Below are 26,813 nucleotides of genomic sequence, written 5' to 3' on the forward strand. Positions count from 1 at the left end.
CTGCTTAGTACTTGGGGTTGGAAATTATTAACGATTCTCTGTGTTTTTATTGGAGTACTATTTTTCCTTTGTTTATGTATTCAATGTGGCCCTACATTATGTTCTGTATGTATCACAGCCTGTATTCCGTCCAAACGAGCTATTGTCAAGCAAGAGAAACTGATCAATGATGAAGTATTGAAAATAATGGCTATTGACATTGAGGATGAACATTCCGACTACGTTCACTATGAGGTAGCTTTTGCTAAACGCTAAAAGGGCCGTCTGTCGTGTTTTGGCAGCTCCTGAGTTAGCGTTTAGCACAGCTACACGGTCTCTTCTGTTAACTTGACCAAAACGAACGGGGGCCATTTTGAATCCCTCTGACTTCCGTTTCCTATGAACACGCTGCCTCGTGGTCAGTGTGCCCTTTCGTCCTTTCTCGATACCCATGGTCACTAGTCTGCTCGGCAACAGGCTATTTTTAGTACTGGTCAAGCGCACATGCGCACTTCGCACCAATTGGTCACTCTTTAGGAATGTTCACACTAACTGACCAGTGCTGTTGAAACTCCTCCCACATGTTGGCTGTGTTCCAAAAATGACCTTATATGTACCTAAAATGTGTAACTTGAACCCGCCTATCTTTTTATTGCTATTAAACTGTATAAAAGAGGTCGCGCATCGATGTTCGGTGTGCTACTTCTTACATTGCCGAAGGGTGCTGTAGGAATGTATCACCACCCCATGGGGTCTTAATAAACTTGTCTTTTACCTTTTCCAGTGTCCGTGCCAACTTCTATACTAAGGTGTTCGAGAGTTTAGCAGAGTATGTAGGCCTGATTTGAACCCAACAACTCACCGGGTGGACAGTGGTGAAGGCTAAGACCAGGAAAGGCGGGAAAGGTAGTAAAAAGTGTACCTCTACTTTTCTATCAGGAGAGGTTAAAAAGAAAAAGAAAAACTTCCTAAAGCCAAGGCTGAGGGCCCTTTGTTAGATCTAAAACCTAAGATTACACCCTCCCTCAGGTCTTATTTTAAGGTCTTGCCAGAAGTATTGTATCTGGGGGAAGCTGGTAGAATGACAGGAGAGGTTGGACTTCAGTCAGCACCAGATTCAAGTGAGCCAGGCACCTGTACTCCCTCCTTAGTGAAAGTAAAAGTAAATCTAGGTGGGAGATCACGCTACTGTAGATAATATAGTAGATACAGACAGCCCTGAGGCAACAGTAAGAGGTGACAGGATGGAGTTAGGAAAAGAGGGGTGAGACGAATCCACAGGTCAGATCCCTCACGAAGCCACTATAGAGAACCCTCAGGATTCACCTAAGAGTCCTGTTGTGAATATCGTGGGAGTGTGCGGATGGACGAGTAATGGCCAAAAGTTTGGAGGCTCCTGCACTGGCTTCGGCTCTGGCTCAAGCTCAAGTTCCGGCTCAAGCTCCGGCTCCAGTTCCGGCCTCGGCCCTGGTTCAAGTTTCCGTTGCGGCTACAGAGGCTCACTCAATCTCCTCTTTAGAATTACTCATGGCCTCACTGGCAGTGGATATAAAGAAGGGCTTTGAGGTTTCAGCTTCAAACCAAGGGGAGATCAGAAGTTTCTGTCAGTCATTAGACAAAAAAGTAGATCTCTTGAATGCAAGGACAGAAACCCTGGAATCGGAAGTAGGGACACTAACTGGTCAGCTGAATGTCATGAAGGGGGACTTCGCAGCCTTGAAGAAAGAGGAGGGAGCATTGAGAGACAGGCCGGAAACGGAAGAGAACAACTCCCGTAGGAACAACTTACGAGTATTGAATGTCCCAGAGGGCAGTGAGGTGAGTGATCTAAAATCTTTTATGATAAACCTCCTAAAAGAATCACTGGATTTAGAGATCACTGCCAAAGAGTTGGACAGGGATATTCAAAGAAATCATCGGGACCCCTTCAGACGTAACCCGAACCAACCCAAGCCAAGGAAAATCCTTATTAATTTCCATACCTACCCAGTAAAAGAGAAAATCTTGAATCTTTCTCTTAAACTTAAATCGCTGAGGGGCAAGGACTTTCCTTTTCAGATTTGATCAGATTTGGCTAGAGCTACTCTAGATCGACAGTGGGAATGGGGGAGGAAGAAGGAAGAATTAAAAAAATTGGGAGCAGTGGCCTAACTAAAATTCAAAAAGTCATGTTAAAAAATAAGATGTATAATGTAAGATCGGTCCAGGAGGCTGAGGATCTCCTCGAAAATCTACAGTTGGGTTAAGCATTTACAAGCCATAGGCGATGGAGGCTTTGAGACCTGTCCCCAGATTCATATCAACTTATAACTAAGTACCTGTGAATGTAGGAGAGGGTTGGGGAAAGAAGGGTAAGGTTTTCCTTAGAATGGGGGTAGAAGGGGGAGGAAGGTGTGACAAAAGAGATATTAAGATAGATACCGATTAGATCTTCCTCTTTCCTATCTTCCTCTTATCTATTTCTGGTTTTATTTTTATTTTTTTATCTCCCTCCCCTCTCTCAGAGAAGGATAGGCTTATACTTGTGTCTGTATTTAAGGGTAAGGATATTAAAAGGCATATTATAACAGAGGTGGGTAGGTCGACTCCCCTAGGTGGGGTTTCATGCTTTGCACTCCTGGGTGGAGGTTCTGTGTAATTTTTCTTTATGATGGGGCACAGGGTGGAAATCTTAGGTTGCAATACCGGGAACTATTTTTGTCCGGATGATTTGGGGTTGGGTTCTCCAGAGGTGGGGGGCAAGGGAAGGGGGGAGGGAGGGAGGGTTAAAAGCTTCAATAAAAACCTAATTTCCGCTATTTTTGATTCGTCTGGCTTTAGAATTAAAGTGAAGGGCGTAGGAAAGGCATGGAGGGAGCTAATAACTAATATTTCGCAGCTGGCTAGGGTAAAGAAGGGAGAGCCACCATGACTTTTCTGCAGATTCTTTCCTGGAACGTCAATGGCCTGTGCACCATACCTACAATACCTACGAGACTCTACGGCGCAGGTCATTGTCCTTCAGAGAACACATCTAATGGAAGAGGAAATGACTGCCCTGTTAAAGCCCCACACTTGGGTGGGCCCTCATGTCAGCACCAACCAAACAGCAAACATCAGAGGGGTATGTATTATATTTAAGACGTCAGCTAGGGCCCATGTCTGCTCTTATATAAAAGATCCAAATGGCAGGTGGGTGATTGCTAAAATCTTAATTATGGACACCCCGTTAATTTTAACTGAATATTACGGACCTAACCCGGACGATCCTTCTAGTATGAAGACCATCTTTTCACACTTATTGGACTTTCCAGAGCCAATCGTCCTAGCAGGTGACTTTAATATTGTGTTAAATCCGATACTGGATAAATCACCATCTAATAGAGCAGCAGCCCTGTTTAAATCGCGAGAGTATTTGTGGGGGGGCATAAAACAGTATACTCTATCCGACATCTGGAGAGATAGATCGGGGCAGCAGCAGGGGGTGTCGTATCGGAATTATAAATAAAGGCATCAGTCACGTATTGATTTTGTGTTGATAAGCTACTCATTAAGGAGGAATAGTATATTTGGCACCTCACCTCTCAGACCATTCTGGTGTCCTCTTGACTCTCAAATACCAAGCATCTAGCCCAATTAGGACTTGGTCTTTTAATCGTGCTATTCTCGGGGAGAAGGAAGAGGAACTCTGGGGCATATTATCAAGGACAGGCGATACATTATCGCCGCTTTTATCGGCAGGAAACTGCCGATAAAGCGGCGATAATGCCCTTGATAATATGCTCTATGAATTCCAATCGAAGCCCATGTTGGATGTGTTCACATCTAACATGGGCTTCGATTGGAATTCATAGAGCATATTATCAAGGCCATTATCGCCGCTTTATCGGCAGTTTCCTGCCGATAAAAGCGGCGATAATGTATCGCCTGTCCTTGATAATATGCCCCTCTATCTTTCACAAGAAGTGTCATGGTACTTAGAGGTGAAAGTGGGTACAGCTTTAATCACCTCAGTTTGGGATTCTTTGAAGGCCTTATTACGGGGACAAATTATTATCAGGTCCTGTTATAGGAATAAAATGTATAAGGAGGAGATTTCAGATATTGAGAATAGGCTGAGGACGGAGAGGTAGATCTTTCTGCTCCAATGTCCCCCGAAATCCTACAGGAGAAGCGAGATAGGATCAAGGATTTGAAATCCCAGCTTGATATCATTTTGAACACTAGGCTGATTCGAAGGTGGGAAGCCAGCAAAATCTCACACTACGAATATGGGGAAGGTGCGGGCAAGCTTCTTGCTTGGAAGAGTAGATCGGATCGAGCTAGGAGCTACATTAAAGAGATTAGAGATGAAAGAGGTATTTCTGCAACGGATGAAAAAATCCGAGATGCTTTTCAGTCCTTCTTCCAGAACATATACCTGGAGGACGGCAATGCAGATAGCCAGCGTGCCCAAAGGTGGCTTGAGGATATGACGCTTCCCTCTCTTACTTCGGAACAACAAAGATATTTGGACAGGGATTTTCCTGTCTTGAAGTAAGGGAAGCAATTTTTAATACTAAAAAGGGTAAGGCCACAGGGCCAGATGGCTTGCCCTCAGAAATATACAGGGCTATAGCGGATCAGGTTATACCTTTTATGACCAGGCTCTTTAATAAGATTCTACAAAAAAGGCCTGATTCCGCCGGACTCATGGAACGAGGCCATTATAATGTTGATATTGAAACCTCGGAAAGCGGCATCTAATTGTGGGTCTTATAGACCCATATCTTTATTGAATGCTGACTATAAAATCTTTACATCTGTAATGGCAGCTCGACTGGGTACAGTGGTGGGGGATGTCCTGCATTTAGATCAGAAGGGCTTTGTAAAGGATCAGCAGTTACCACATTTAACTTACGATCTTATCGGGGCAATAGATCTGACGTCAGCTTATGATCTACCTCTGGCAGCAATGACCTTAGATGCCACCAAGCCCTTCGACAGGGTAAACTTTTTGTACCTGTCGGAGGCCTTGAAAAATGTTAATCTCGGCGAGAAGTTCTGTTGCACCGTACAATCTATTTACAGGAGCCTTTCAGCTAGGCTGTTGGTAAACGGTGGTCTCACGGCACCCTTTAACATATCTAGGGGCACCAGACAGGGCTGCCCACTTTCCCTCTCCTTTTCGATCTGTATATCGAGCCATTTGCCCAACGGCTAAGGGAGGATATTAACATTCAATATTTTAGGTATGGAGAGTGGGAGAGGAAGCTAGCCCTGTATGCCGACGATATCTTAATTGTCACGGCTGACCTTGACCGGCCTTCCAGCTGTTATCAGTCAAGCTCAAGATTTTGGTTTGGTTTCGGGATACAAAGTCAATGCAGCTAAAACAGAGGTAATGGTTTGGAACCATGTGGCAAGTCAACATCAATATCAAATAAGTTCCACTTTGAGGTATCAGGGAGTTAAATAGTCCAAGATATAGCTAAGATTGCGGAAACAAATCTGATGGCAGTGTCGAGAGAGTGTGTAAAGCTGATGCAGATCTGGACCTCGTAACCTCTCTCAATTATCGGTAGGGCCAATCTGGCTAAAATGACGATACTCCCTAAAATCTCTTTTCTTTTTAACTGTATCCCTCTGCACTTTGACAAAATACTAATTGATAATATTCAGAGAGAGGTGAATTCTTTTGTGTGGGGGTATAAATATGCCAGATTGGCCTGGAAAAAGCTGATGTTGCAGAGAGAAGGGGGTCTGGCTTTACCTGACATCCAAATTTATGTTTGGGCCTTCCAACTCTCTCATGCCCGGATGCTTTTAAAAATGCCGGCTAATACTGGGATTGGAGGGATGTTTTTAGCAATGCTTCGGGGTGCACATTTATCGGAGGAGGGCTTTCTGTTTAAGTTTGGGGACGTTACGTTTTTCAAGAAGGTTAGGGTTAAGGTGCTACAGGGCTTCGCAAAATCTTGGGCACACTTAAGGAAGGCGGTCTCTTTGGGTTATTTCTCTAGCAAGGCCCCGCTGTGGGATTCACCCGGGGGTCCATAATGTCTGAGAGATAGCTTGGCAGCCCCATTAAGGGAATCGGGCCTGGCAGTTTGGGGGGACCTGTTCATAGAAGCTACACTGTTAACATGGGAACAACTCAATGAGAGGGTTGGGACAGGTGAATCTAGGTTTAAATACCTCCAGCTGGCTAGCTGGGTTCAGGCTCAGCTACAGACTACTAGAGGCGGTTTAATAGGGGAAGGCACCGATGTAGAGCTCAATCTCCTGTCCAGACCACAAGGGAAGAAAGAAGTCTTCTTTTGGTATCAGGCAGTGTTGGAGGCAGTGGATGGAGAGTTTAAACTTGTGCAAGATTTATGGGGGAGTGTCTTACCAGAACAAGAGTGCGATACCTGGTGGCAAGTTTCTTGTAATCTGTTACATGACATAGTAAAGCCTGCATGGCTAAAAAGAAACCATTTATATACTATCCACAGGGCTTATTTCACCCCGCTGAAGCTATCAAAAATTAACAAAGAGCAGTATGTTGCAAGAAGTGCTGTCTGGCCCTGACCTCTGATATCCATATGTTTAAAGAATGCCCTCCTGCTTTGGCCTCCTTTTGGGATAGCTTTGGCAAATGTATGTCAGACTTAATTAGAACCCCGGTTATTTTGGATTTTTCCCTATTTTTTTCGGCCTTCAATCAATCAATCATGAAATTTGTAGAGCGCACTACTCACCCGCTAGGGTCTCAAGGTGCTGGGGGGGGGGGGGGGCGCCGCTACTGCTCGAACAGCCAGGTCTTGAGTTGTTTTCTGAAGGAGAGGTGGTCCTGGGTCAGCCAAAGGTGGGTGGGGAGGGAGTGCCATGTCTTGGCCGCCAGGCAGGAGAAGGATCTTCCTCCGGCGGTGGATCTGCGAACACGTGGGACGGTGGCGAGGGCGAGGCTGGCGGATTGGAGCTGGCGAGTGGGTGTATAGAATGCCAGGCGGCTGTTCAGGTACTTGGGGCCCATGTCGTGGAGAGCCTTGTGTGCGTGGGTGAGGAGTCTGAACGTGATCCTCTTGTTGACGGGGAGCCAGTGCAGGTCTTTCAAGTGGGCAGAGATGTGGCTGTAACGAGGGATGTCCAGGATGAGTCGTGCAGACGCGTTTTGTGTGCGCTGGGAGTCTTTTCTGGAGTTTGGCTGTGGTTCCGGCGTAAAGGGTGTTCCCATAGTCCAGTCGGCTGGTGACGAGGGCCTGGGTAACCGTCTTCCTGGTTTCCGTGGGGATCCACCGGAAGATCTTTCGGAGCATGCGCAGGGTGTTAAAGCAGGACGACGAGACGGCGTTGACTTGCTTAGACATCGTGAGAGAGGAGTCCAGGATGAAGCCCAGGTTGCGAGCATGGTCCGTTGGCTTGGGGGCCGTGCCCAGGGCAGGGGGCCACCAGGAGTCGTCCCAAGCAGAGGGAGAAGGTCCCAGGATGAGGACTTCCGTCTTGTCTGAGTTCAGTTTCAGACGGCTGAGCCTCATCCATTCCGCAATGTCCTTCATTCCTTCCTGGAGGTTGGCTCTGGCGGTCGTGGGGTCGTTGGTGAGGGAGAGGATCAGCTGCGTGTCGTCGGCGTAAGAGATGATGTTGAGGTTGTGTTGTCGTGCGATGGCTGCGAGGGGGCTCATGTAGACGTTGAAGAGGGTGGGGCTGAGCGAGGATCCTTGCGGGCCGCCACTGATGACCTTGGTGGCCGCGGAACGGAACGGGGGGAGGCGGACTCTTTGGGTTCTTCCGGCGAGGAATGAGATGATCCACTCCAGGGCCTTCCCTTGGATTCCGGTGTTGTTGAGGCGCTGTATTAGTGTGCGGTGGCATACGGTGTCGAAGGCTGCTGAGAGGTCCAGGAGGATGAGTGCCGCTGTTTCCCCTTTGTCGAGCAGGGACCTGATGTCGTCTGTAGCTGCCATGAGGGCGGTCTCGGTGCTGTGATTTGCTCGGAACCCGGACTGTGAGGGGTCCAGGGAACCGCTTGTCTCAGGAAGGCGGAGAGTTGTTTGTTGACGGTCTTCTCGATGGCTTTGGCAGGAAAAGGGAGGAGCGAGATGGGGCAGAAGTTCTTGAGGTCCGTGGGGTCCGCAGTGAGTTTCTCCAGGAGGGCGCTGAGCTCGGCATGTTTCCAGCTCTCCGGGAAGGTGACGGATGCGAAGGAGCTGTTAATGATGTCCTGGAGTTGGGGTGCGATGATGGAGCGGCTTTGTTGAAGATGTGGTGTGGGCAGTGGTCGGTGGGGGAGCCGGAGTGGATGGTGTTCATCGTGCGGGTGGTGTCTTCGGTGCTGACCGGGGTCCAGTTGCAGAGGGTGGTGGGGGGCGCTGGTTCGGTGGTTGGGTGCGCGGTGTGTGCTCCGAAGCTGTTGTGTATGTCGGTGATCTTGCGGTGAAAGAACGAGGCGGGTGAGTCGCAGAGGTCTTGCGAGGGTGTGATGTCGTTGTTGCAGGCACTGGGGTTGGAGAGCTCTTTGACGATGTTGAAGAGTTCCTTGCTGTTGTGGGTGTTGTTGTCCAGACGTTCTTTGAATGTAGTCCTTTTGGTGGTGCGGATCAGCTGGTGGTGTTTGCGGGTGGCGTACTTAAGCGCTGTCATGTTCTCCGTTGTCTGGTCGTGGCGCCATGCTTTCTCGAGGGTGCGGCAGGTTTTCTTGGAGTTTTTGAGGTCGTTGGTGAAACATGAGGCTTTCTTGCTGCCGGGTCTGCTGGAAGGGTTTTTCAGAGGTGCAAGGTTTTCGGCGCAGTTGGTGAGCCACTGTGTGAGGTTGTGGGCTGCTTCGTTGGGGTCCCTTGTGTTAGTGGGAGGGTTCTGGCTGAGGGAGCGGGTGAGCTGGTTGGTGGAGAGCTTGCTCCAGCTTCTGCGGGGAACCTGTTGCGGGTGGTGGTGGGTCGTGATTCTCCTGAAGTTGAAGTAGACGCAGCTGTGATCTGTCCAGTGGAGTCCGGTGGAGTGGCTGAAGGAGATGTGCTTGCTGGAGGAGAAGACGGGGTCAAGCGTGTGGCCGGCGTAGTGTGTGGGGGTGTTCACCAGTTGCTTCAGTCCGAAGTTGGCGAGGTTGTCCAGGAGGGCGACGGTGTTGCTGTCATTGTTGTTCTCCAGGTGGAAGTTGAGGTCTCCTAGGAGGATGTAGTCTGAGGAGGTGAGGGCGTGCTGGCTGATGAGGTCTGCGATGGCTTCGCTGAATTGTGTGCATGGTGCTGGGGGCCTGTAGACGAGAGTGCTCCTGAGGGTGGTCTTGGGGGTCGGTGTGTATCTGAAAGTGGAGGTGCTCGGCGGCGGTGAGGGTGTCGTCGGTGTTGGTCGTGATTCGGATGGTGTTTTTGTGTACGATGGCGATGCCTCCTCTGGTTTGGTTGACGCGGTCCCTTCGGATGATCTTGTAGCCCTCCGGGATGGCTATGGCGATATCAGGGGCTGAGGAGGCGTTCATCCAGGTTTCCGTGAGGAAGGCGACGTCTGGTGCTTCAGAATTGGGCCTTACCTGCAGGATTGAACAGTAATTACAATGTGGGAACTGAGCCTGTCTGTATCCAAGGAGATTCTGACTTCAGGAGCACCTCCCCACCCCCCTGCACACCAGCCTGTGCTTTGCTGATTGGCCCTTAAGCTCCCAAGCAACACTTAGCCCTTCCTGAACACCTGCATAGGCCCTTAAAGTTTATGGAGGTAACCCCAAGTCAGCCATCTCCATTTTGTGACCCTGCTTCTCTGTGTTTTCATAAACAGCATAGTGATCCAAAGACAAAGAAGGTGGACAATAACACAGACTTTGTGTTGTGTATTCTTGAAACTTTTAAACTGCTTATTTTGCACTACCCTAGACTGTTTAAATTTACCTGTTGGTTTATGTGTATTATCTACTTTAAAATTGCTGTTTTTGTATGCCTGTGACTCTTTTAATTCATCTCCTAATTTTCCCTTTACAGTGCAAAGGCCTCTAGAAGGCAATCCACCCCCCTTTCTTACAAGTTAAAAAGGCAAAAAACACCTGAGAGCCTAACCAGAGGTTGAACGACACAACCACGCATGCCTAAACCACACGTGTCTTAACCATGCAGTCTTTGCAATGACCACATCTTTGCCACGCCTGCCTCTACCATGCACCTTTTACAATGAATTTTGTTGTAAAGGCATGATTGGTAAATGTATAAGTGTGTTAAAGATCGCACCCCAGCCTCCCCTGCCCTGAGCCCTACAATATGCCACCCCTGCATTGTAATGTACCTATCCCAGCCCTATTAATTACCCCAACCCCATGCCCTGAGCCCTAAAACACAGTCCCCAGGTCAAAAAGAACTAACCGGACCCTAGCACCCCACCCTGAGCCCTAAAAACTGTCCACAGCCCTGAAAACCACCCAATCCCCACCTGCGCTGAGCCCTAAATGTCAGCCCTCTGCCCAAAAATTACCCCGACCCAAGCACTGCACCCTCCGCCCTAAAACCTGCCCCCAACCTCTATCCTGTACTCTAAAATTTGGCCCACTTCCCTAAAAACAACCCTGGCCCAACATACCAAGCCGCGTCCCAGTCCCCCTTCCTGCCGCGATCCTTCCTGTTCCTCTCCTTGCTCATCTGCTCTGACAACTAGAACACCGACTATCTTAACCACGTATATACGTGGTGAAGGCATATGCAGGGAAACGGCACTCGTGCTTAAGGCCGCATTGTAAAGGAAGCTTCCCCTAACCGGAGTGTGTTTAAGAGACTGCTTAAGCTGCTTCAAGGTTCAACTGTGATTGTAAAGTGTATGCAGCACTCATTTATGGCTGGAAATAGTGATATGTTTAACTGCCCAGAAATGAGTCAAGGGCAAGCTGCAAGGAACAGCAATGAGTGTAATTGTTGTATGTCTTGTCTTTGGGGATCTTTCTTTTCTTTTTTTTTTTTTGAGAGTTTTATATAGCGCGAACAAGAATCTTGCGGGTATCAGAGCGCTTTACAAGCAAGATGTAAGGAGCAGATACAAATAGAGTAGAAACTATATGATTGAGTTTAGTACATAGAAGTAGCTAACAATAGAAAACATATACATTACAAGGTTATATAAATACTTTTTAGAAACATAATACCCCTGAGAATATGGTTCAAATCTTGTTGCGAGAGATCCAATACAAGGTAGTCACAAAAAATCCGGATATAAAATATTTCACGTAAACTTAAGACATGAGAATCGATTTCACTACTTTATTGAAAAAGGCAGTAGAGGGGTTCTGTCTTGTTTCTGGGGGTAGGGCATTCCAGATCCTAGGGGCCATTGCTGAAAAGGATCGGTTAAATGTTTTTTTCTTGGCGAATCTTTGTGGTTTCAAAAGAAGATTCTTGGAGCTCCTGGTGGATCTGTTAGATAACTTGGGATATTGTGGTGTAGGGCCTTGTGCGTAATACAAGCGATTTTTAGATGAATCCTCTCCTTGAATTGTAGCCAATTGAGTGCTCTAAGGTCCGGGGAGATATGACAGTTTAATTTGGAGCCTGTGATTAGTCTAGCCGCTGTGCTGATTGTGGCCCTTAGCAGGGCTGTCGTTGATCTGGGAAGACCACAAAGGGCGACACACCCATATTCTACTCTTGGAATTACTACGGCTTGCACAGCCTGTTTGAAGTCATTTGCGGGCAAAAAGGGTTTCAGTTTTCTCAAGGTGTTTATTTGAAAATATGCTCCTTTTGTAGAGGCACTGATATGTTTCTGCATGTTTAAGTTTCTGTTCAGCGTTATTCCTAGTGATTTTGCTGAATCGACAATGAGTGGTTGACCTTTGAGTGCTGTTAGGTGATTCAGTCAGTCGTGAATGATGGAAGAATTGTTGGGGGGAGCGATTAAGGGGAATTCAGTTTTGAGGGTGTTTAGTTTCAGATGTTTTTCAGCCAGCCAGGATTTAGTTTTTTCCAGTGTTGCGTTGAGAGATTTGATGTCCTCAAGTGAATAGATCTTTATGTAGAGTTATGTATCATCTGGGTACATGTGATAGTGTCAGTCAGTCAGTCATTAAAACTTTATTTGAGTTATTACAACCATAAAAGTATACACTATACATTTCTAAAACTTTATAAAAACACGAAATTAAAAATGTATAAAAATTGCGATTCAGTCTTTTCCCGGAGGATAACCCCGACAACATTGTTTAAAACAGTATCCTCCTGAGATGTTAAAAGCACACGAGAAAACATATCTGACTAGGCCTTCCAAACACAATACATACATTAAAGTACAATCTCGATAACATACGCCTATACCTCTGTATTCTGGAGAAACCCCCTAACTCGAATCATGTATTTCCCCAAAGCGCAGGCTATATCCAGGTTTCCCATCACCACCAGGAGCTCTGCAGCTTGCTTCCTATTCGTAATCCTGTAATTTTTGAATACCGGGCCTAAGATCTCCTTTCGTATATCAAGGGTCCTCCTACAGTCTAATAAAACATGAGTAATGTCACAGGTGGAACCTAACGTACATGTGCAATTGCCATTACTATTAATCATGAGGTTTTTAACCCTGGTATTTACATAACAGGGGTTTACACCCATTCTCAGTTTTAAAACCTCTCTTCTTAGTTGCTGATTCGGCAGCCTATCCAAGTATGGGTAGGGATGATCTTCTGAAATCCATACTTGGATCATATGGGACACTGATATTTTTTGGCGAAGGTACTCGTGATCACATGTATGAGACACATCCGCTCCCAATGACCGTAGTTCTTTTTTGCCTATATTGGTGTGTCCTAACTGGGCATCTAGTTCTATTCCTAACTTCCCATAAGCTTCCTTTAATGAGAGTCTGGCTTCTTTAGCCCAAGATAACTCACTAGAAGCAATTTCCTCTCTACACCACTGAGATATTTTTCTGGGCGCCTCCCCTGTCTCCAGACGCTGCCAAAACCGTATTAGTGCCATCCTGGTTGTAATTGGCCAGGAAGTGACTCCCATCTCCAATCTTGCTGCCTGTACCATAGCTGATTTAGGTAACGAGAATAAGCTTTTCAGGATCATACCCTCCTCTTTATCCCAACCTTTTTTCCCACTGAGGAGGAGAACCTCTGATCCATATAGGAATTGCGCGGGGACCATTGCCAGGTAGGCCTTTATAACCGGCCCGTCTGACAAGTCTCCGTAAAAGCTATTAAACCTTTTTAAGCCCTTTATAGAAGCTGTTGCCCTAATTTTTAAAGCTTCCAGATGGGTGGTCCAATTCAGGTTACACGTGAACCATACTCCCAAATATCTGTATTCCGATACCCTCTCAAGAAGTTCCGTACCCAAATACCAAGGGAACCAGGTCTTACTTTTGCCGAAGCATAGGATTTTGGTCTTTTCCATATTTACTACCAATTTTTTATTTAGGCAGTATTTATGGAACATATCTAGTTTCCTCTGCAGGCCTATCTCCGTCTGGTCCATGATCACCAGATCGTCTGCATAAAGCAGGCAAGATATATGGTTACCCCCTAACTTTGGGCCCGCCCCTCTAACCTCTTTTAGATTCCGAGGTAGGTCCGCTATAAACAGAGAAAAAAGCAACGGGGCTAATACGCACCCCTGCCTTAGGCCATTTCCAATCTGGATCCTACCAGATAATCCACCCTCCTCATCCAGGACTACCTGGGCCCAGTTGTCTGTATGCAAGGCCTGGATAAGGGCTAACAGGTCTGCATGTAATTTATAGCCTTTCAAGGTAGACCATAGTTGCTCCCTGCTTACAAGATCAAATGCCGCGCGGAAGTCCACAAAGCAGCAAAACAGGTTACCCCTTTGCTCTATAGACTTCTGCGCTACCGCCCAGAGGGCAAAGCAATGATCCACAGTTGAATGACCTTCTTTAAAACCTCCCTGTTCAGGAGGTACTATACCATTATCTTCAGCCCAATCTTTTAGCAACCCCAAAATAATTTTAGAGAAAACTTTTTCCCCAATGTCCAAGAGATTTATCAGGCGATAGTTTCTGGGGGAGTTTACATCACCTTTTTTGTGTATGGGTCTAATGATGGCCCCTTTCCAGCTATCTGGTAATTTTCCTGTTTTTAGTATACTTAAGAACGTCTTTGCAAACAAATCCGCCCACCAATCTATATTTGTTTTTATAATAATGGCGGGTAGATTGTCTGGGCCAGCAGCTCGTGTTAAGTTTAAGGTGGCTATCACGATTTTAATGTGACCTAGGGAGAACTGCTCCGTTACTTCTTCCCTCACTCCTGGCCAACTAGATGGTTGTATTGCCTCCCTCCTTGGCCAATTGCCGTAGATCTCCTCGAGGTAAATTACCCACTTGTCCTCTGGAACAGAACATTGCATGGACCCTGCTGTTTTCCCTGTACATTCCTGTATCAATTTCCAGAAGCCTTTGACATTTTTTTCTTCAATTGCCACTAATAGGCTCTTCCAGCAATTTTCTTTAAAAGATCTTTTTTTGTCTCTAATTGATGCCTTATATTTTATCCTTTGTTTCTTAAGGGTTTGATGTTCTAATTCATTGTAACTACGCCTGAGGCTTCTTTCACTCTTTCTAATAGCGGCCTTTGCTTTGCGGCAATCTGCATCAAACCATGGGTTATTAGTAGCATGTAATGGGAGTTTCGTTGTCAAACTGTGCTTCCCCCGTTTAATGTTTATTCTGAGGCATTCTACAAGTTGTCTTATCATATCCTCATACCAGGGTATCTCTTCCCCCTTTACTAGGTTTTCTAAGTCAGCTACTATCTGAAAGTCCTTCAGTTTGTTTAGATGTTCTTCACTTATCCGAGTTGTAAGTCGCTTCGGATATTCAACCTCAACGTTCAACACATTCCGTCTTGGCGGAGCCTTATTTACCAACATTTCTAACAATAATGGGAAATGATCGCTGCCCTCTACTTGGATAATTTCGAAATGTTGAATTGAGTAGAAGCACCAGGCCTGAATAAAAACATAGTCAATCGGGCACAGTTGCTGTCCTATTTTAAATGTCCGCTTAGCGGGCCGATCTCCTTCTTTCCTACCATTCACACAAACCAGACCCATAGCCCCCCAGCAGCCGTCCAAGCTCCACATCCTGATTTGATAGCTCGGTGCTGATCAACATTGCAGGCTCTATGTTATACGCTTTTAGTATATCACTATTCCAGGCATCCGTTTTTAGGGGATTCAATCTATGATTAAAATCCCCCAAAATTAAAATCACATCTCCTGGGTAGAGTTCTTGTAAGTTCTCTAAATCCTTTTTAAAACGATCCAACTCTGCTTTATACTCATGTTTTTCACCTTTCTGTATGTACACGTTGATGATACAAAAACCTTGACCCCTTGTGTTGTTATTTAGGATCAACACTCTGCTCCCTAGTGCCCAGATACATGTTAAGTCGAGATGGAGGATGTCTCTCACTATCCTTGTGGAGACAAGCGTCATCTGACCACCTGACGCCCTACCCATTTTATTCTTTCTTGCAGGTTTTATGTGACTGGTAAAACCTTCCATAACAGGGGATTCGTCGCACAGCCATGTCTCCTGTAGGCACAAGATATCAGTCTTTCCGAGGAGATTTCTGAAAATCTCTTGAGGCCATATTCTTTTGTAGCCGTTAATATTCCAAGACAAGATACGCAGGCTGTGCGACGACCCAATTTCCTAATCGATGTTACTTAAATTCCCCTCCTCCTCCTGGTCTAAGTAAGCCAGCTCTCTATACCTGTTCCCATCCAAGACATCTTCCTCCCCCCACCCCAGCTTTTTAGGAACAATTGTAATTGCCAGGCCTCCCTTGTTACTCCATCCAGATGAGATAATTTGTATTTGCCGTTCTCCCAGCACTGCATGGTTTCTAAGACATTTGTGCCCTTGATTAACCCTTTTCAGGTCCTCTCTCTTTACTAATCTAATTCCTTCTCTTAACATCTCGGCTCCCGCTTTTTCCAATGCGACTTTTATCAAAGCTCAGTGGAGGAGGACCTTTGTTATTTCCTCACCTTTAGCATTAACCAAAACCCCCACTTCTTTTAAATCCTCAGTACTGACATATTTTAAGCTGGGGCATTTAGCAAACGAGAATAGTAACTGCGAGCGGTTTAGGGGTTTTAATTTCTTACCACTTTTCCCCCCATTTCCCTGACCCATTGGTTCTAGGTATAGCCAGGTGTCCACAATCCTGGGTGCCTGTAAAGACTTATGGCTTTCCTCTGGGCTTTTATTCCTTCTCTTCGAGTTACTTTCTACTCTATCACCCTTCATCCAATTATTCACCGGGGATAAGTTACTGGGCCCTGCCTCAGTGGACGTTTCTATTTCCCATATAGGTTCTAAACACTCTTTCCTCCCCCTTGGCATCCCCTTAGCGGCCCTTGCGTTCTTGGCCACACATTTACCTTGGACCCAACATGATTTTTCCTGGGGACCAGGGGTGCTTGCCCCAGTATCTACTGGGGTTACATTATCCATTTCTACTCTCCCTGCCTTGTCCCTGGGCCTTAGGTCATAGGGTGCCTGTTTCCTGTTCACCTGTTCTGCAACCAGTCTGACCCGTTGGACCTTTTTCCCTATTCCCCTCTTCAGGCAACGCCTACTTTCACCATATCTCCTTATGATCATGGGACAGCGGGAAATATATACATTGGGCTCCTCCTCAAATGGTGTATTTGTCCTTGTTGTTTCTCCCACCTCGTTAGCTTCGTTCTCTACAGATCTTACAAGGGAAGGCATTTGGACTTTAATCTGCAACAGTTCCCCAATTATGTTATTAAACTGCTTACTATGGGTTTTTAGAATTTCGTTATTTACCACTGAAACCTCTAGGATTCCTTGTAAAGTTTTCTGGAGCATCAACATATGATAGTGGACCTTAGATGCTCTGAGGAGTTCGGTAAGTTGTTCCATATGGAGGTTAAAAAGAATGGGTGAGAGGTATGATCCTTGTGGTACTCCTAGAGTTACTGGCATGGGATTGGATAAGGAATTGTAGACCTTGAATCGTTGTGATCTGTTTTGGAGGAAGGAGGTGAACCAGGTAAGTACAGAGCCGGATAAACCCATTCTGTGTTTCAGGAGGTCTAGCAAGTTGTTGGGTTTGACTGCGTCAAAGGCCGAAGATAGATCAAGCAAAGTAAACACGTTTCGTATTGTTCAAGGATTTTTAGTGCGTCGTCTAATATGAGTGTCATGGCTGATTCTGTACTGTGACCTGCCTGGAAACCAGATTGGTATTGGGTGAGGAGGTTGAACTGGACTATGTTTTTGCCCAACTGTGTATGAACACATTTTTCTAGGAGTTTGGCCAGAGTGGGGATGTTGGATATTGGGCAATAGTTGTTTAAGTCCGATGGGTCCACCAATGGCTTCTTAAAGATAGGGGATACCTGTCCTGCTTTAAGGATAGCTGGGATGGCTCCTTGACTGAGGGATGTGTTTATGATCTTGGTCCACAGAGGTAGTACAAATGGTATTAAGTCTTTTAGGAAAGTTAGCGGGGAGAGGGTCTGTGAGGTGGTTGTTAGGGATCCAAGGCCATCAGAATTTTTTGTATAGATTCTTCACTGTAAAAGTTGAAGTAGGACCATGACGCATTGTGTCTGAGGTTGAATTTTGAAGAACTGAAGGCTGGGGCTAGTGGTGTGGTAATTGGAGGGACTGTTTGAGTGTCCGTGAGGGTTATTAAGTCGTTGAGCAGGTCCGTTTTTATGCTTTCCTTCATCCTAGTAAAGAATGCGGCAAAATACCCGCAATTGTGTCTTATGTCTCGTTAATCCTGGTGGAGAGAGAGTGCACCCGTAGTTTGCGTCTTGATTAGTTTGAATAGTGGGTCGGTTGTTAGCCAGGTTTAATTGAGTGCTGAAAAAGTCAGCTTTAAATCGTCTGACCTTTCTAAAATAGGGGTTTCTCGTGGTTCTTAGAGCCTTGAGGTGGTCGGCTGATGGGATAGATCTTCACCGTCGTTCGATTAATCTGAGGGATCTTCTGTCTTCATTTAACTGGCCATCATACCATGGTTTTGAGTCTTTTTGGGTGATTCTTTTCAGTTGAAGGGGAGCTACTTTGTCTAGAAATATGCTCATGGAGTGGATGTAGTGATTGGTCAGACTATGAACACCGGATGATCCTTCAGGAGAGAGCAAGCTGTTAGGGGTGGAGCTTGAGAGTACGTTGGACCTGATATTTTTAATATCCCGCTTCCAAATTTTTGTTCTCGTGGGTTGTGTAGCAGGTACTTTAGTTGATTCATTGATGTTGAATGTAATGATGTGGTGGTCAGACCAGTCACACAAGAGGATCGATTCTAGCACAGTAGAGTCATCTTTGGAAAATACCAGATCAAGGATTGCGCCTTTATCATGTGTGGGACTGGTGCAGACTTGGGTGAGGTTAAGGTCTGTGAGGAAAGCTTTGAGGTTATTGACCCCTGGGTCATTCTGATCATCCCAATGGAGATTGAAGTCACCCAGGAATATTTGAGTATTCTGAAGTTCAACATTTGTACCTCCAATATCCATTAGCTGTTCGATGAAGGTGAAGTTATCTCCTGGAGGGTGGTAGAATGTATGTAGTGAGCATATAGGCTTGTTATTACTAGTGATACATAGGTATAGCTATTCGCAGGAAGATAATAATGATGAGGAGTGGGAATCGGTTCACTGTTAGATTGCTTCGATAAATGCAAGCGATACCATCACCTGGCCTGTCCATTCTGTCTAGTCTAGTGATGCCAACATTTGGGGGTACCAGTATGTCTAGAATGGGCGTAGACGATTCATTTAGCCATGTTTCAGTCAAAACTAGTATGTCTGGTTCCTTGGTAAGGATGAGGTCAGCTATATCAATTGCATGTCTTGATGCCGACCTGCAGTTTAGAAGTATGCATTTTAGTTGTATTTTGATGTGTGTAGTGTTGGATTCACGTATGAGAGGGACTTTCATGTGGTTGTTTACAACTATACCTCTAGAATTGTGTCTTGTGGCTTGATGTATATCGGGGGAGATGGAGTGGATTAGGGAATGTTTTTGCGAGTTAACTGTATGTTCACTATTTAGTGGGGGACCCGGTCGTTCGTAGGAATGAAGCAGGGTGCTTGAGTCTTTGGCTGATTGAGGGTTTATCCTCCGGATCAGCCGGGATGAAATATCTGTGTGGGGCACTGTTTTCCATCTAGCAGTTCATGTTTCAGTGATCTTGCGTGTAGTTGTTGGGTGATTTTCGAGTGTTTGCTGTGGAGGAACGTTCTGGGTCCTAGTCTGGGTGTGTGAACTTGGGTTGCTGTAGAATCAGGTTGTGAAGCGTATGTATTCCTCTTTGATTTGTAGTAGCGATAATAGTATCTTATCTAGTTTGTGGTCAGGGGGCTTAACACATTATCATCACTTTAACTGGGGGTTTTGAATTACTACTTAGACCTTTCACGAACTCTGAGAGCGGGAAATCTCTCTAATGCTAGCAGTACACACACTGAAGATTTTGTATGAATGGTGTTTTTGCCTTAAACATATCATTTGCTTTTTCCACAGTCTGTACATGACATTGTAAACTGGAAGATTGACTGAAGGGGCTGCTCAGATAATATTTAGCAACAATGTGTTTTGTGAGAATGCTTCTGAGATAAATCATATTGCGTAATGAGTCATACAGTAGAAGCATAAGATTGACCCCTAGGTAAAAACCTATATCGAGGAGTGCCTGCATGACGTGGATCTGCTTCAACATACAAGGTCTCTAAAAACATTTATAGTCCAAAAACATAGTGACAACAACTAAGTATCTGCTTACCCCAGAGACAGGGCTATTGACCAGTTTGGAAGCCATTACAGAGCCGAGTCCAGTGTCTACTCAATCAAACAATCAGGGAATTGTAAGCGCACTACTCACCCGAGAGGGTCTCAAGGCACTGGGGCGTGAGCAGCTCCGTTCCGATGAACAGCCCAATCTTGACTGACTTCCTGAAGATGTTTAGGGAGGGGGCATGTCTGATGTCAATTGGGAGCTTGTTCCAGATCTTGGCTGCGAGGTAGGAGAACACACAAGATGATGGACGGAATGTTGCACATTGGCAAAACATTCACCCCCAATCACAGATCTGGGTTTAATCCATCGTTATTTTGCTCACCACGCCACCCCAGTTTGCATTTGTCACTCCGAGTGGGACGGGAATGCTCAGACGTGTGTCCCGTGCTCTCAATGCCACTGGAATCAAGCTATCCTGGCTGATGAGGGCTGAAAGCCCGAAACCGGTCCTAGGATGCTTGTTTCCAGTCCAGGGAGGACCTGGCTTGGCAGTTCGGCTGGACTGTTCCCATGGGGCACAGGATCAGGACTGATTTGCAAATGGCTGGGTTCAAACTGGAATGGCATGGTGAGCAAATAAACAATGGATTTAGGCCCAGATATCTGTACTGGGGTGAATGTATGACATTGTTCTGCATTCTGTCCATCAACTGTTGTTTTTGCATTCGTCACCCCGAGTGGGACGGGTATGCTCAAACGTGAGTCCCATGCTCTCTATGCCACTGGAATCAAGCTATCCTGGCTGATGAGGGCTGAGAGCCCAAAACCGGTCCTAGGATGCTTGTTTCCAGTCCAGGGAGGACCTGGCTTGGCAAATCAATGGATTTAGGCACAGATCTCTGTACTGGGGTGAATATATGACATTGTTCTGCATTCAGTCCATCAACTGTTGTTTTTCGAGGTAGGAGAAGGCTCTTCCTCCTGTTCTGGCTCTGCGGATGCGCGGTATTTCGGCAATGTTGGCAGATCTGAGGTTTCTTTTGGGAACGTGGAAGGAGATTCTCATTTTGAGGTATTGGGGTCTGGTGTTGTGGAGACAATTGTAGGCGAGGGTGAGTATCTTGAAGGTGACTCCCTTTTCAACAGGGAGTCAGTGCAGTTTCCATAGGTGTTGGGTGATGTGTTTGTGTCGAGGGATGTCGAGGATGAGTTGGGCTGCAGTGTTCTGTATTGTCTGCGGAGTAGAGACTTATTGATCCCGGCGTAGTGGACGTTTCCGTTGTCCAGTCAGCTGGTTATGAGTGCGTGGGTGGCTGTCTTCCTTGACTCTGGGGGGATCCATTTGAAGGTCTTTCGAAGGATGCGGAGGGTGTTGAAGCAGCTGGAGGCGACGGTGTTGACCAGTCTATTCATGGAGAGGGAGGAGTCGAGTACAATGCCGAGGTTCCGGGCGTGGTCCGTGGGGGTCAGAGGGCTGCTGAGGGTGGTGGTCCACCAGGTGTTGTCCCATCCTGACAGGGGGTTCCAAAGATGAGGACTTCTATCTTCTCTGAGTTGAGCTTCAGGCAGCTGTTGCTCATCCAGGATGCAATGCCCTGCATTCCTTCCTGGAAGGTGGGTCTGGTGGTGGGGGGGCCTTGGTGAGGGAGAAGATGAGATGGGTGTCGTCGGCATAAGGCACTATGCTGAGGCTGTGCTGTCTGACGATGTGGCCAAGGTAGGCAATGTAGATGTTGAATAGGGTTGGACTGAGCGTAGATCCCTATGGTACTCCGCAGTTGATTTCTGTAGGTTCTGAGAGGAAGGGTGGACGTCTGATTCTTTGGTTTCTGTGTGTGAGGAGGAGCCGATCCAGTCGAGGGCGGTTCCTTGTATGTCAGCATGGTGGAGTCTGGCGGTGAGTGTACGGTGGGAGACGGTGTTGAAAGCTGCTGAGAGGTCGAGTAAGATCAGGGCAGCTGTGTGTCCTTGGTCGAGGAGGGTGCGGATGTCGTCTGTGGCTGCGAGTAGGGTGGTCTCAGTGCTACGGTTGCTGCGGAATCCGGATTGGGAGGGGTCGAGGATGGAGTTGTCTTTGGTGAACCTTGTTAGTTGTGCGTTGCCGATCTTCTCAACGACTTGTGCTACGAAGGGGAGGTGAGAGATGTGACGGTAGTTTTTTAGGTCTTTGGGATCTGCTGATACCTTCTTGAGCAGGGGTCTGACTTCTATGCATTTCCAGTCTTGAAGGTGCCGGTCTTGGAGGTGGATATGATGGTGTGCCGTAGTTCTGGTGCGATGTCTGTAGCAGCTCTGTGGTAGATGTGCGGTGGGCAGGGGTCTATAGGGGCCCCAGACTGGATGCTTTTCATGGTCTGGGCAGTTTCTTCAGTTGTGACCAGAGTCCAGGAGGAGATGGTGGGCTGGCTGTCATTGTCGGCAGCGGGAGTGGTCGTGGAGTTCGGTGTCTGGTCGTTGAAGTTCTACTGGCCTCAGAGGCATCCAAACAGGTAAATAAAGTTACAGCTGAAATGAATTTGGAAATAACATGGAAGACCTGCATATGTCAAAATGTGAGGGTATGAGCAAAACAAATGTATTTGTTAAATTTGGCATGCCAGATGGATTTTCCCCAAGATAAAGTATATATTTCTTAAAACTTTTTGTATGCTAGGCAGCCTAGGTTAAAACAGAGTCATCTACTCTTTGTTGCACCGAAAGCTGTTGAGAAACTAGGGAAAGGGCATATTTGTACTACTAACCAGGATTTGAAAACGCCGCCAAGGCAAAAAGCACAAGTTCTGATGCCCCCCAAACTAGGACATAAATAGTCCTTCTTTCTTCACTTCCCCTTCTTACACCAGTCGAATAGCATTGGAACTAGAGCGGTAGGGCTGTTTCTAACTAGCCCCTTCCTCCCAACGTCTGTTTTTGTTCATTCCTCTGCTCTCCCTCCCCTCCATAAGGTGTCCATTAGCACCATCTGGTACTAATGCAATCAGCATAATTTCACTCAGTGCTTTACACTTCCACGCTACACAATTCAGCGCTCCACAGTTTCATTCCACACCACATAACTCAACAACAAACCACATATTTCAACAGAACAACACAATTATACAACACATACATTCAACATACCACTCTACCACACAAAATAGCATTCCACATAATTACGCCCTGATACACAATTCCTCTCCACATAATTCCAGTACGCTCAGTAGCACATAATTACTATCCACATATTTCCATTACACACATTGCCACATAATCCCATCAGACAAAAACAACTCCACAGAATTCCTCAACTAACAATTGCGAGCCACACAATTCCACTCCACCCAACATGCATAATAACTCCAATTCAAAAGACATGAGTAAAATACATTCTCATTCACAGCACCAACACCTCTAACTCTCACTAATGCGAGATCAATCCAAATGCTTATTTCTGTGTATTGCAGATCAGTCCATTTCTGTTCTTCAGGTGTCTTACCTGTTCTTCCGGGCTTTCGACTGTCACTAGTCGTGAGCCACGTCCAATGCAGTCCCTTTTTGCACTTTCCCAGGGCAGTTGTTCCGAAGAGAAGTAGTAGCAGCTGACTGCATGTGCTTTCCACCCTGTTGGACATGTGTAGAGAGAGTCTGGAAATTATAAATAACATTTAATGAAAAAATATCCTCCAGACGGATTTATCTCTGCACACCATTGGAAATCTTAGACATTGATTGAAATCCGGATGCCTCAACGAACGCGAAAGGCCTCAACCAACATTGACAATGGATGCAAGACAAGCTATGGGCAGGTGTGGCGCTCAATAAAATATATTCAACATAGATAGAGAGCCATGACAGCATCCTTACCGACTTTAACACGCAATGCTGCGACGTCTGATTCCAAACGCTGTTTCATTTCATTGAGGCTACTTTGGACATCGAGGAGGCCTTTGGACACTGGAAACATAAAGAATTTGGCATGAGTCAATCTATTAAGGTGATTTATTCGCTGTTATATCCATTCATGATCAAATGAGAAATGCGATTTGAGAGTCCAGTCATATTTGTATTTCTGAAGCTTCTACTGCACCTAGAATTAGCCCGCTCTGCACTATGCCCTCACATAGAAACATGCACTCACAATCCTTTGATGGAGTAATGTAATATGACATACATTGACTTGTAATATGTTGTGTGTGTCCTATTTGGCGGGATGTCACTAGAAGAGGGAAGATTGGGAATTATTCTTTGGGTGCTGTCATTTCAGTGCTCCTGTTTCTTCTGCTAAATTATAACTTTAGTTAGCAAAGCCTACCTTGATTGCAAAGAAGAGCAGCCAAACACTCCCATATCACCCCAAAGAAGCTAGATTCAGGCCCCCCCCAGTGATTTATGTCTCAACTGAAGGCATTTTTAACAAGCATTTGCAATGCCATAGGTTTCACATTAGTTAAATGTAGAGCTATTGGCTTTGGAAATGTAAAAGTGATATGGAGGCGAAACAATTAAAAAAAAATGTATTCACTTTTGTAACAATAGCCGCCATTGCTACAAAAGTTAATAAATAAAGTACATTTAAAAAAAAAATGTGTTTGCCCCCATATTACTTTTCTATTTGCAAATCCAATAGGTCTGCATTTAACTGATGTGAGACCTATTGCATTGCAAATGCTTACACTGGAAACAATGCATGCTCGGGAGGCTGCACACAGGCTGTGCGCTGAGTGGGAGAAGAGGAGCTCTGGGAGAAAGAAAGGGGTGTGAGGGGAACAGAGAGTAGGAGCAGGCCGCGGAAGTCGGGCGACAAGAGAAAATAAGCACACAAAAAAATTGAAAAATACCATATCTCAGCTGGCTGCGAGTGCTGTCTCCTATGTGGCACAGTCTCCTGTGCGGCGCTGATATCGGGAGACACCCATCAGGGGTAACAAGTGCTATATGAATGCAAATCTTTCTTCCCCTTTTATCCATCCGCTATCCTTCTCACTCCAAGTAACAGACTAATATCCACCACTGAAATTACCTCATATTTCACCATATTAATTCACCCCTAATCCTTTATAGGCTTCCTGAATAGCATGCACCAACAAGCGAGCGATAAATAAATACAAACCTTTGTCCTCCTCTATCCTTCTGCTATCATTCCAAATCCAAATAACTGACTAACCTATCCACCACTTAAACTGTACTTGCATGTTTCACTATACTAATTCAACACTAATCCTCTATGGGTCCCGGAGTAGCATGCTACCCGCCAAAAAAGCGCTTTGACGCCTCGTCAGGGGTAGTAAGCGCTATATAAATGCAATTACAATACAATACGTAAAAAACCGCAGGTGCTGCCATTAGAGTGCAACCTCTGGCAAATGGAGAGCTATTGCATTCCACCGAACCAGGTGGCAGGGAGTTACTAATTGGTGAAAATAAAAAAGGACAGTAGCCCGAAGGTTTTCTTAGCATTCTGCTAATTGGGATGCTGCAAGGTGGAGCTTGAGAATGCCCAAGAGAGTTTGACAAGCGGCGCCGAGGAAAATAAAGGCGTGGCTCGCCAAACTCTTTAAAAAATATATTTTATGATTTTAGTAAGCAGCACAATATGCTGCCTGTGCTGCGCTGCTTATGAAAAGCATAAAATATTGAAAAGAATTACGTTCGGCGAGTCACACCTCTCACTGGAGTGGGGTGATGCTTACGGAGACGGAAAAAAGAAAGGCAAAAGGCAAGTTTTTGATGCCAACCCCCCCCCTCCCCCCCAAAAAACCTTTACGATGCGGGTTGCGGGAGAGGTATCCTGCCTGAAGCAGCTGGCAGGCAAAAGGCATGTAAGAAATTAATGCTGACAGACTGTAAATAAAGCATACTGAGCAACAACACATGTCCTTCTGGGATGGAATGACAGAAGACAGGGAGGCACTAAGGAGGGACTAATAAGCCTATTAACAAATAAAAAGCCAACAGTTGCAAAGGACAGTGGCAGTAGTCAATTTAAAAAAGATGGGCGGAGAGTAGGCGGAGCTTCAAGTCCATACCTGAATACAGCATGTCTTGAAGAAACAACGCAAGCGCTGCCTAGGTGAGACCTAAAACGTAGGGGCATAGTTACAACAGAATAGCGGAGGACGGTGTTATGGCATAATTGGTAACGCTGCGCTCCGACATTCTGAAAACGCAGGAATGCACCATTTTTGCAATACTACAGTGCACCCATGCATTTCTCCAACTGTTGGTGCTACATTTAGGTGCCTAGCGCCAACGCAGGCACCCTTGCACCATATTCCAAGGGTGCCTGTGTTGCAGGGAATGTTATGTTATGTTATTTTAATTTATACAGCGCGCAGCTACTCGGAAGTGTCCCGGCGCTAACAGCAAAAAAGGCAGAAGATGCACAATTACCAATTAAAACAGTAGGGTTTTTAAAGCTTTCCTAAACAGAAGAGGATCCTGAGTGGCTCTCAAAGCCAAGGGCAGCGCATTCCAGGCCAGACAAGCTTTGTGCACAAAGGAGTTCCCCCCCAGTCGCTTAAACGTTGGAGTCTGCATCAGCAGCTGTGAAGAGGAACGCAGCTGTCTCCCTGGGATATAAAAAGCAAGTCTCTTCTGCAAATAGGTAGGACCGAGACCATAAAGGGCCTGTTGCACAATTGAGAGCATTTTAAATTTCAGGCGAATTTCGACAGGAAGCCAGTGTAATGCCTGCAGAAGAGCCCGGGCACTGTGCCTGGATGACAGCGGCCCTAGGAGTCTGGCAGCCGAGTTTTGAACCACTTGTAGTTTCTTCACAAGGAAACCTGGGCTGCCAACTAGGAGTGTGTTGGTATAGTCCAAGCGAGAAAGAATTAGTGCCCGAACAACCGTCTCTCTGGCCGAGCCCGGCAGAAAGGGCAGAAACTTTCTCAGACTTTTCAACACACCAAAACAGGTGCCAGCCAGTTTTTTTACATGCGTTACAAAATGCAGATTCTCATCGAACCAAACGCCAAGGTTTTTGGCGGCACCCTTATTCTCCGGTGGGCAAGGAAAACCAGGAGGCCAGAATCTCCCTCTGAAATCCAGAGAAAAAGAGCCAAACAGCAGTACTTCAGACTTTCCCTCATTACATTTGAGCTGCGCATCGGCCAGCCAATGAAAGACTGATGACAAGCACTGATGGGGTCTCTTATCCGAGTCCTCCTCCTTGCTCCAGGTGAACAGCAGCTGG

General features: G+C 46.1%; 1 protein-coding gene across 1 annotated transcript in view; it reads right to left on the reverse strand.

Annotated features, from left to right (window-relative positions):
* Positions 1 to 26,813, reverse strand: part of LOC144772779 (uncharacterized) — a 122,824-nt gene that overhangs the window by 29,972 nt on the left and 66,039 nt on the right. The window contains exons 7-8 of the mRNA XM_078657338.1: positions 23,483 to 23,572; positions 23,115 to 23,263 (exon numbers count right to left, since the gene is read on the reverse strand). Of these exons, the coding sequence (XP_078513464.1) occupies positions 23,115 to 23,263; positions 23,483 to 23,572 (239 nt within the window). The remainder of the gene's footprint in view (positions 1 to 23,114; positions 23,264 to 23,482; positions 23,573 to 26,813) is intronic.

The sequence above is a fragment of the Lissotriton helveticus genome, chromosome 1_1 (genome assembly GCF_964261635.1).
Source record: "Lissotriton helveticus chromosome 1_1, aLisHel1.1, whole genome shotgun sequence".
NCBI classification, from domain to species: domain Eukaryota; kingdom Metazoa; phylum Chordata; class Amphibia; order Caudata; family Salamandridae; genus Lissotriton; species Lissotriton helveticus.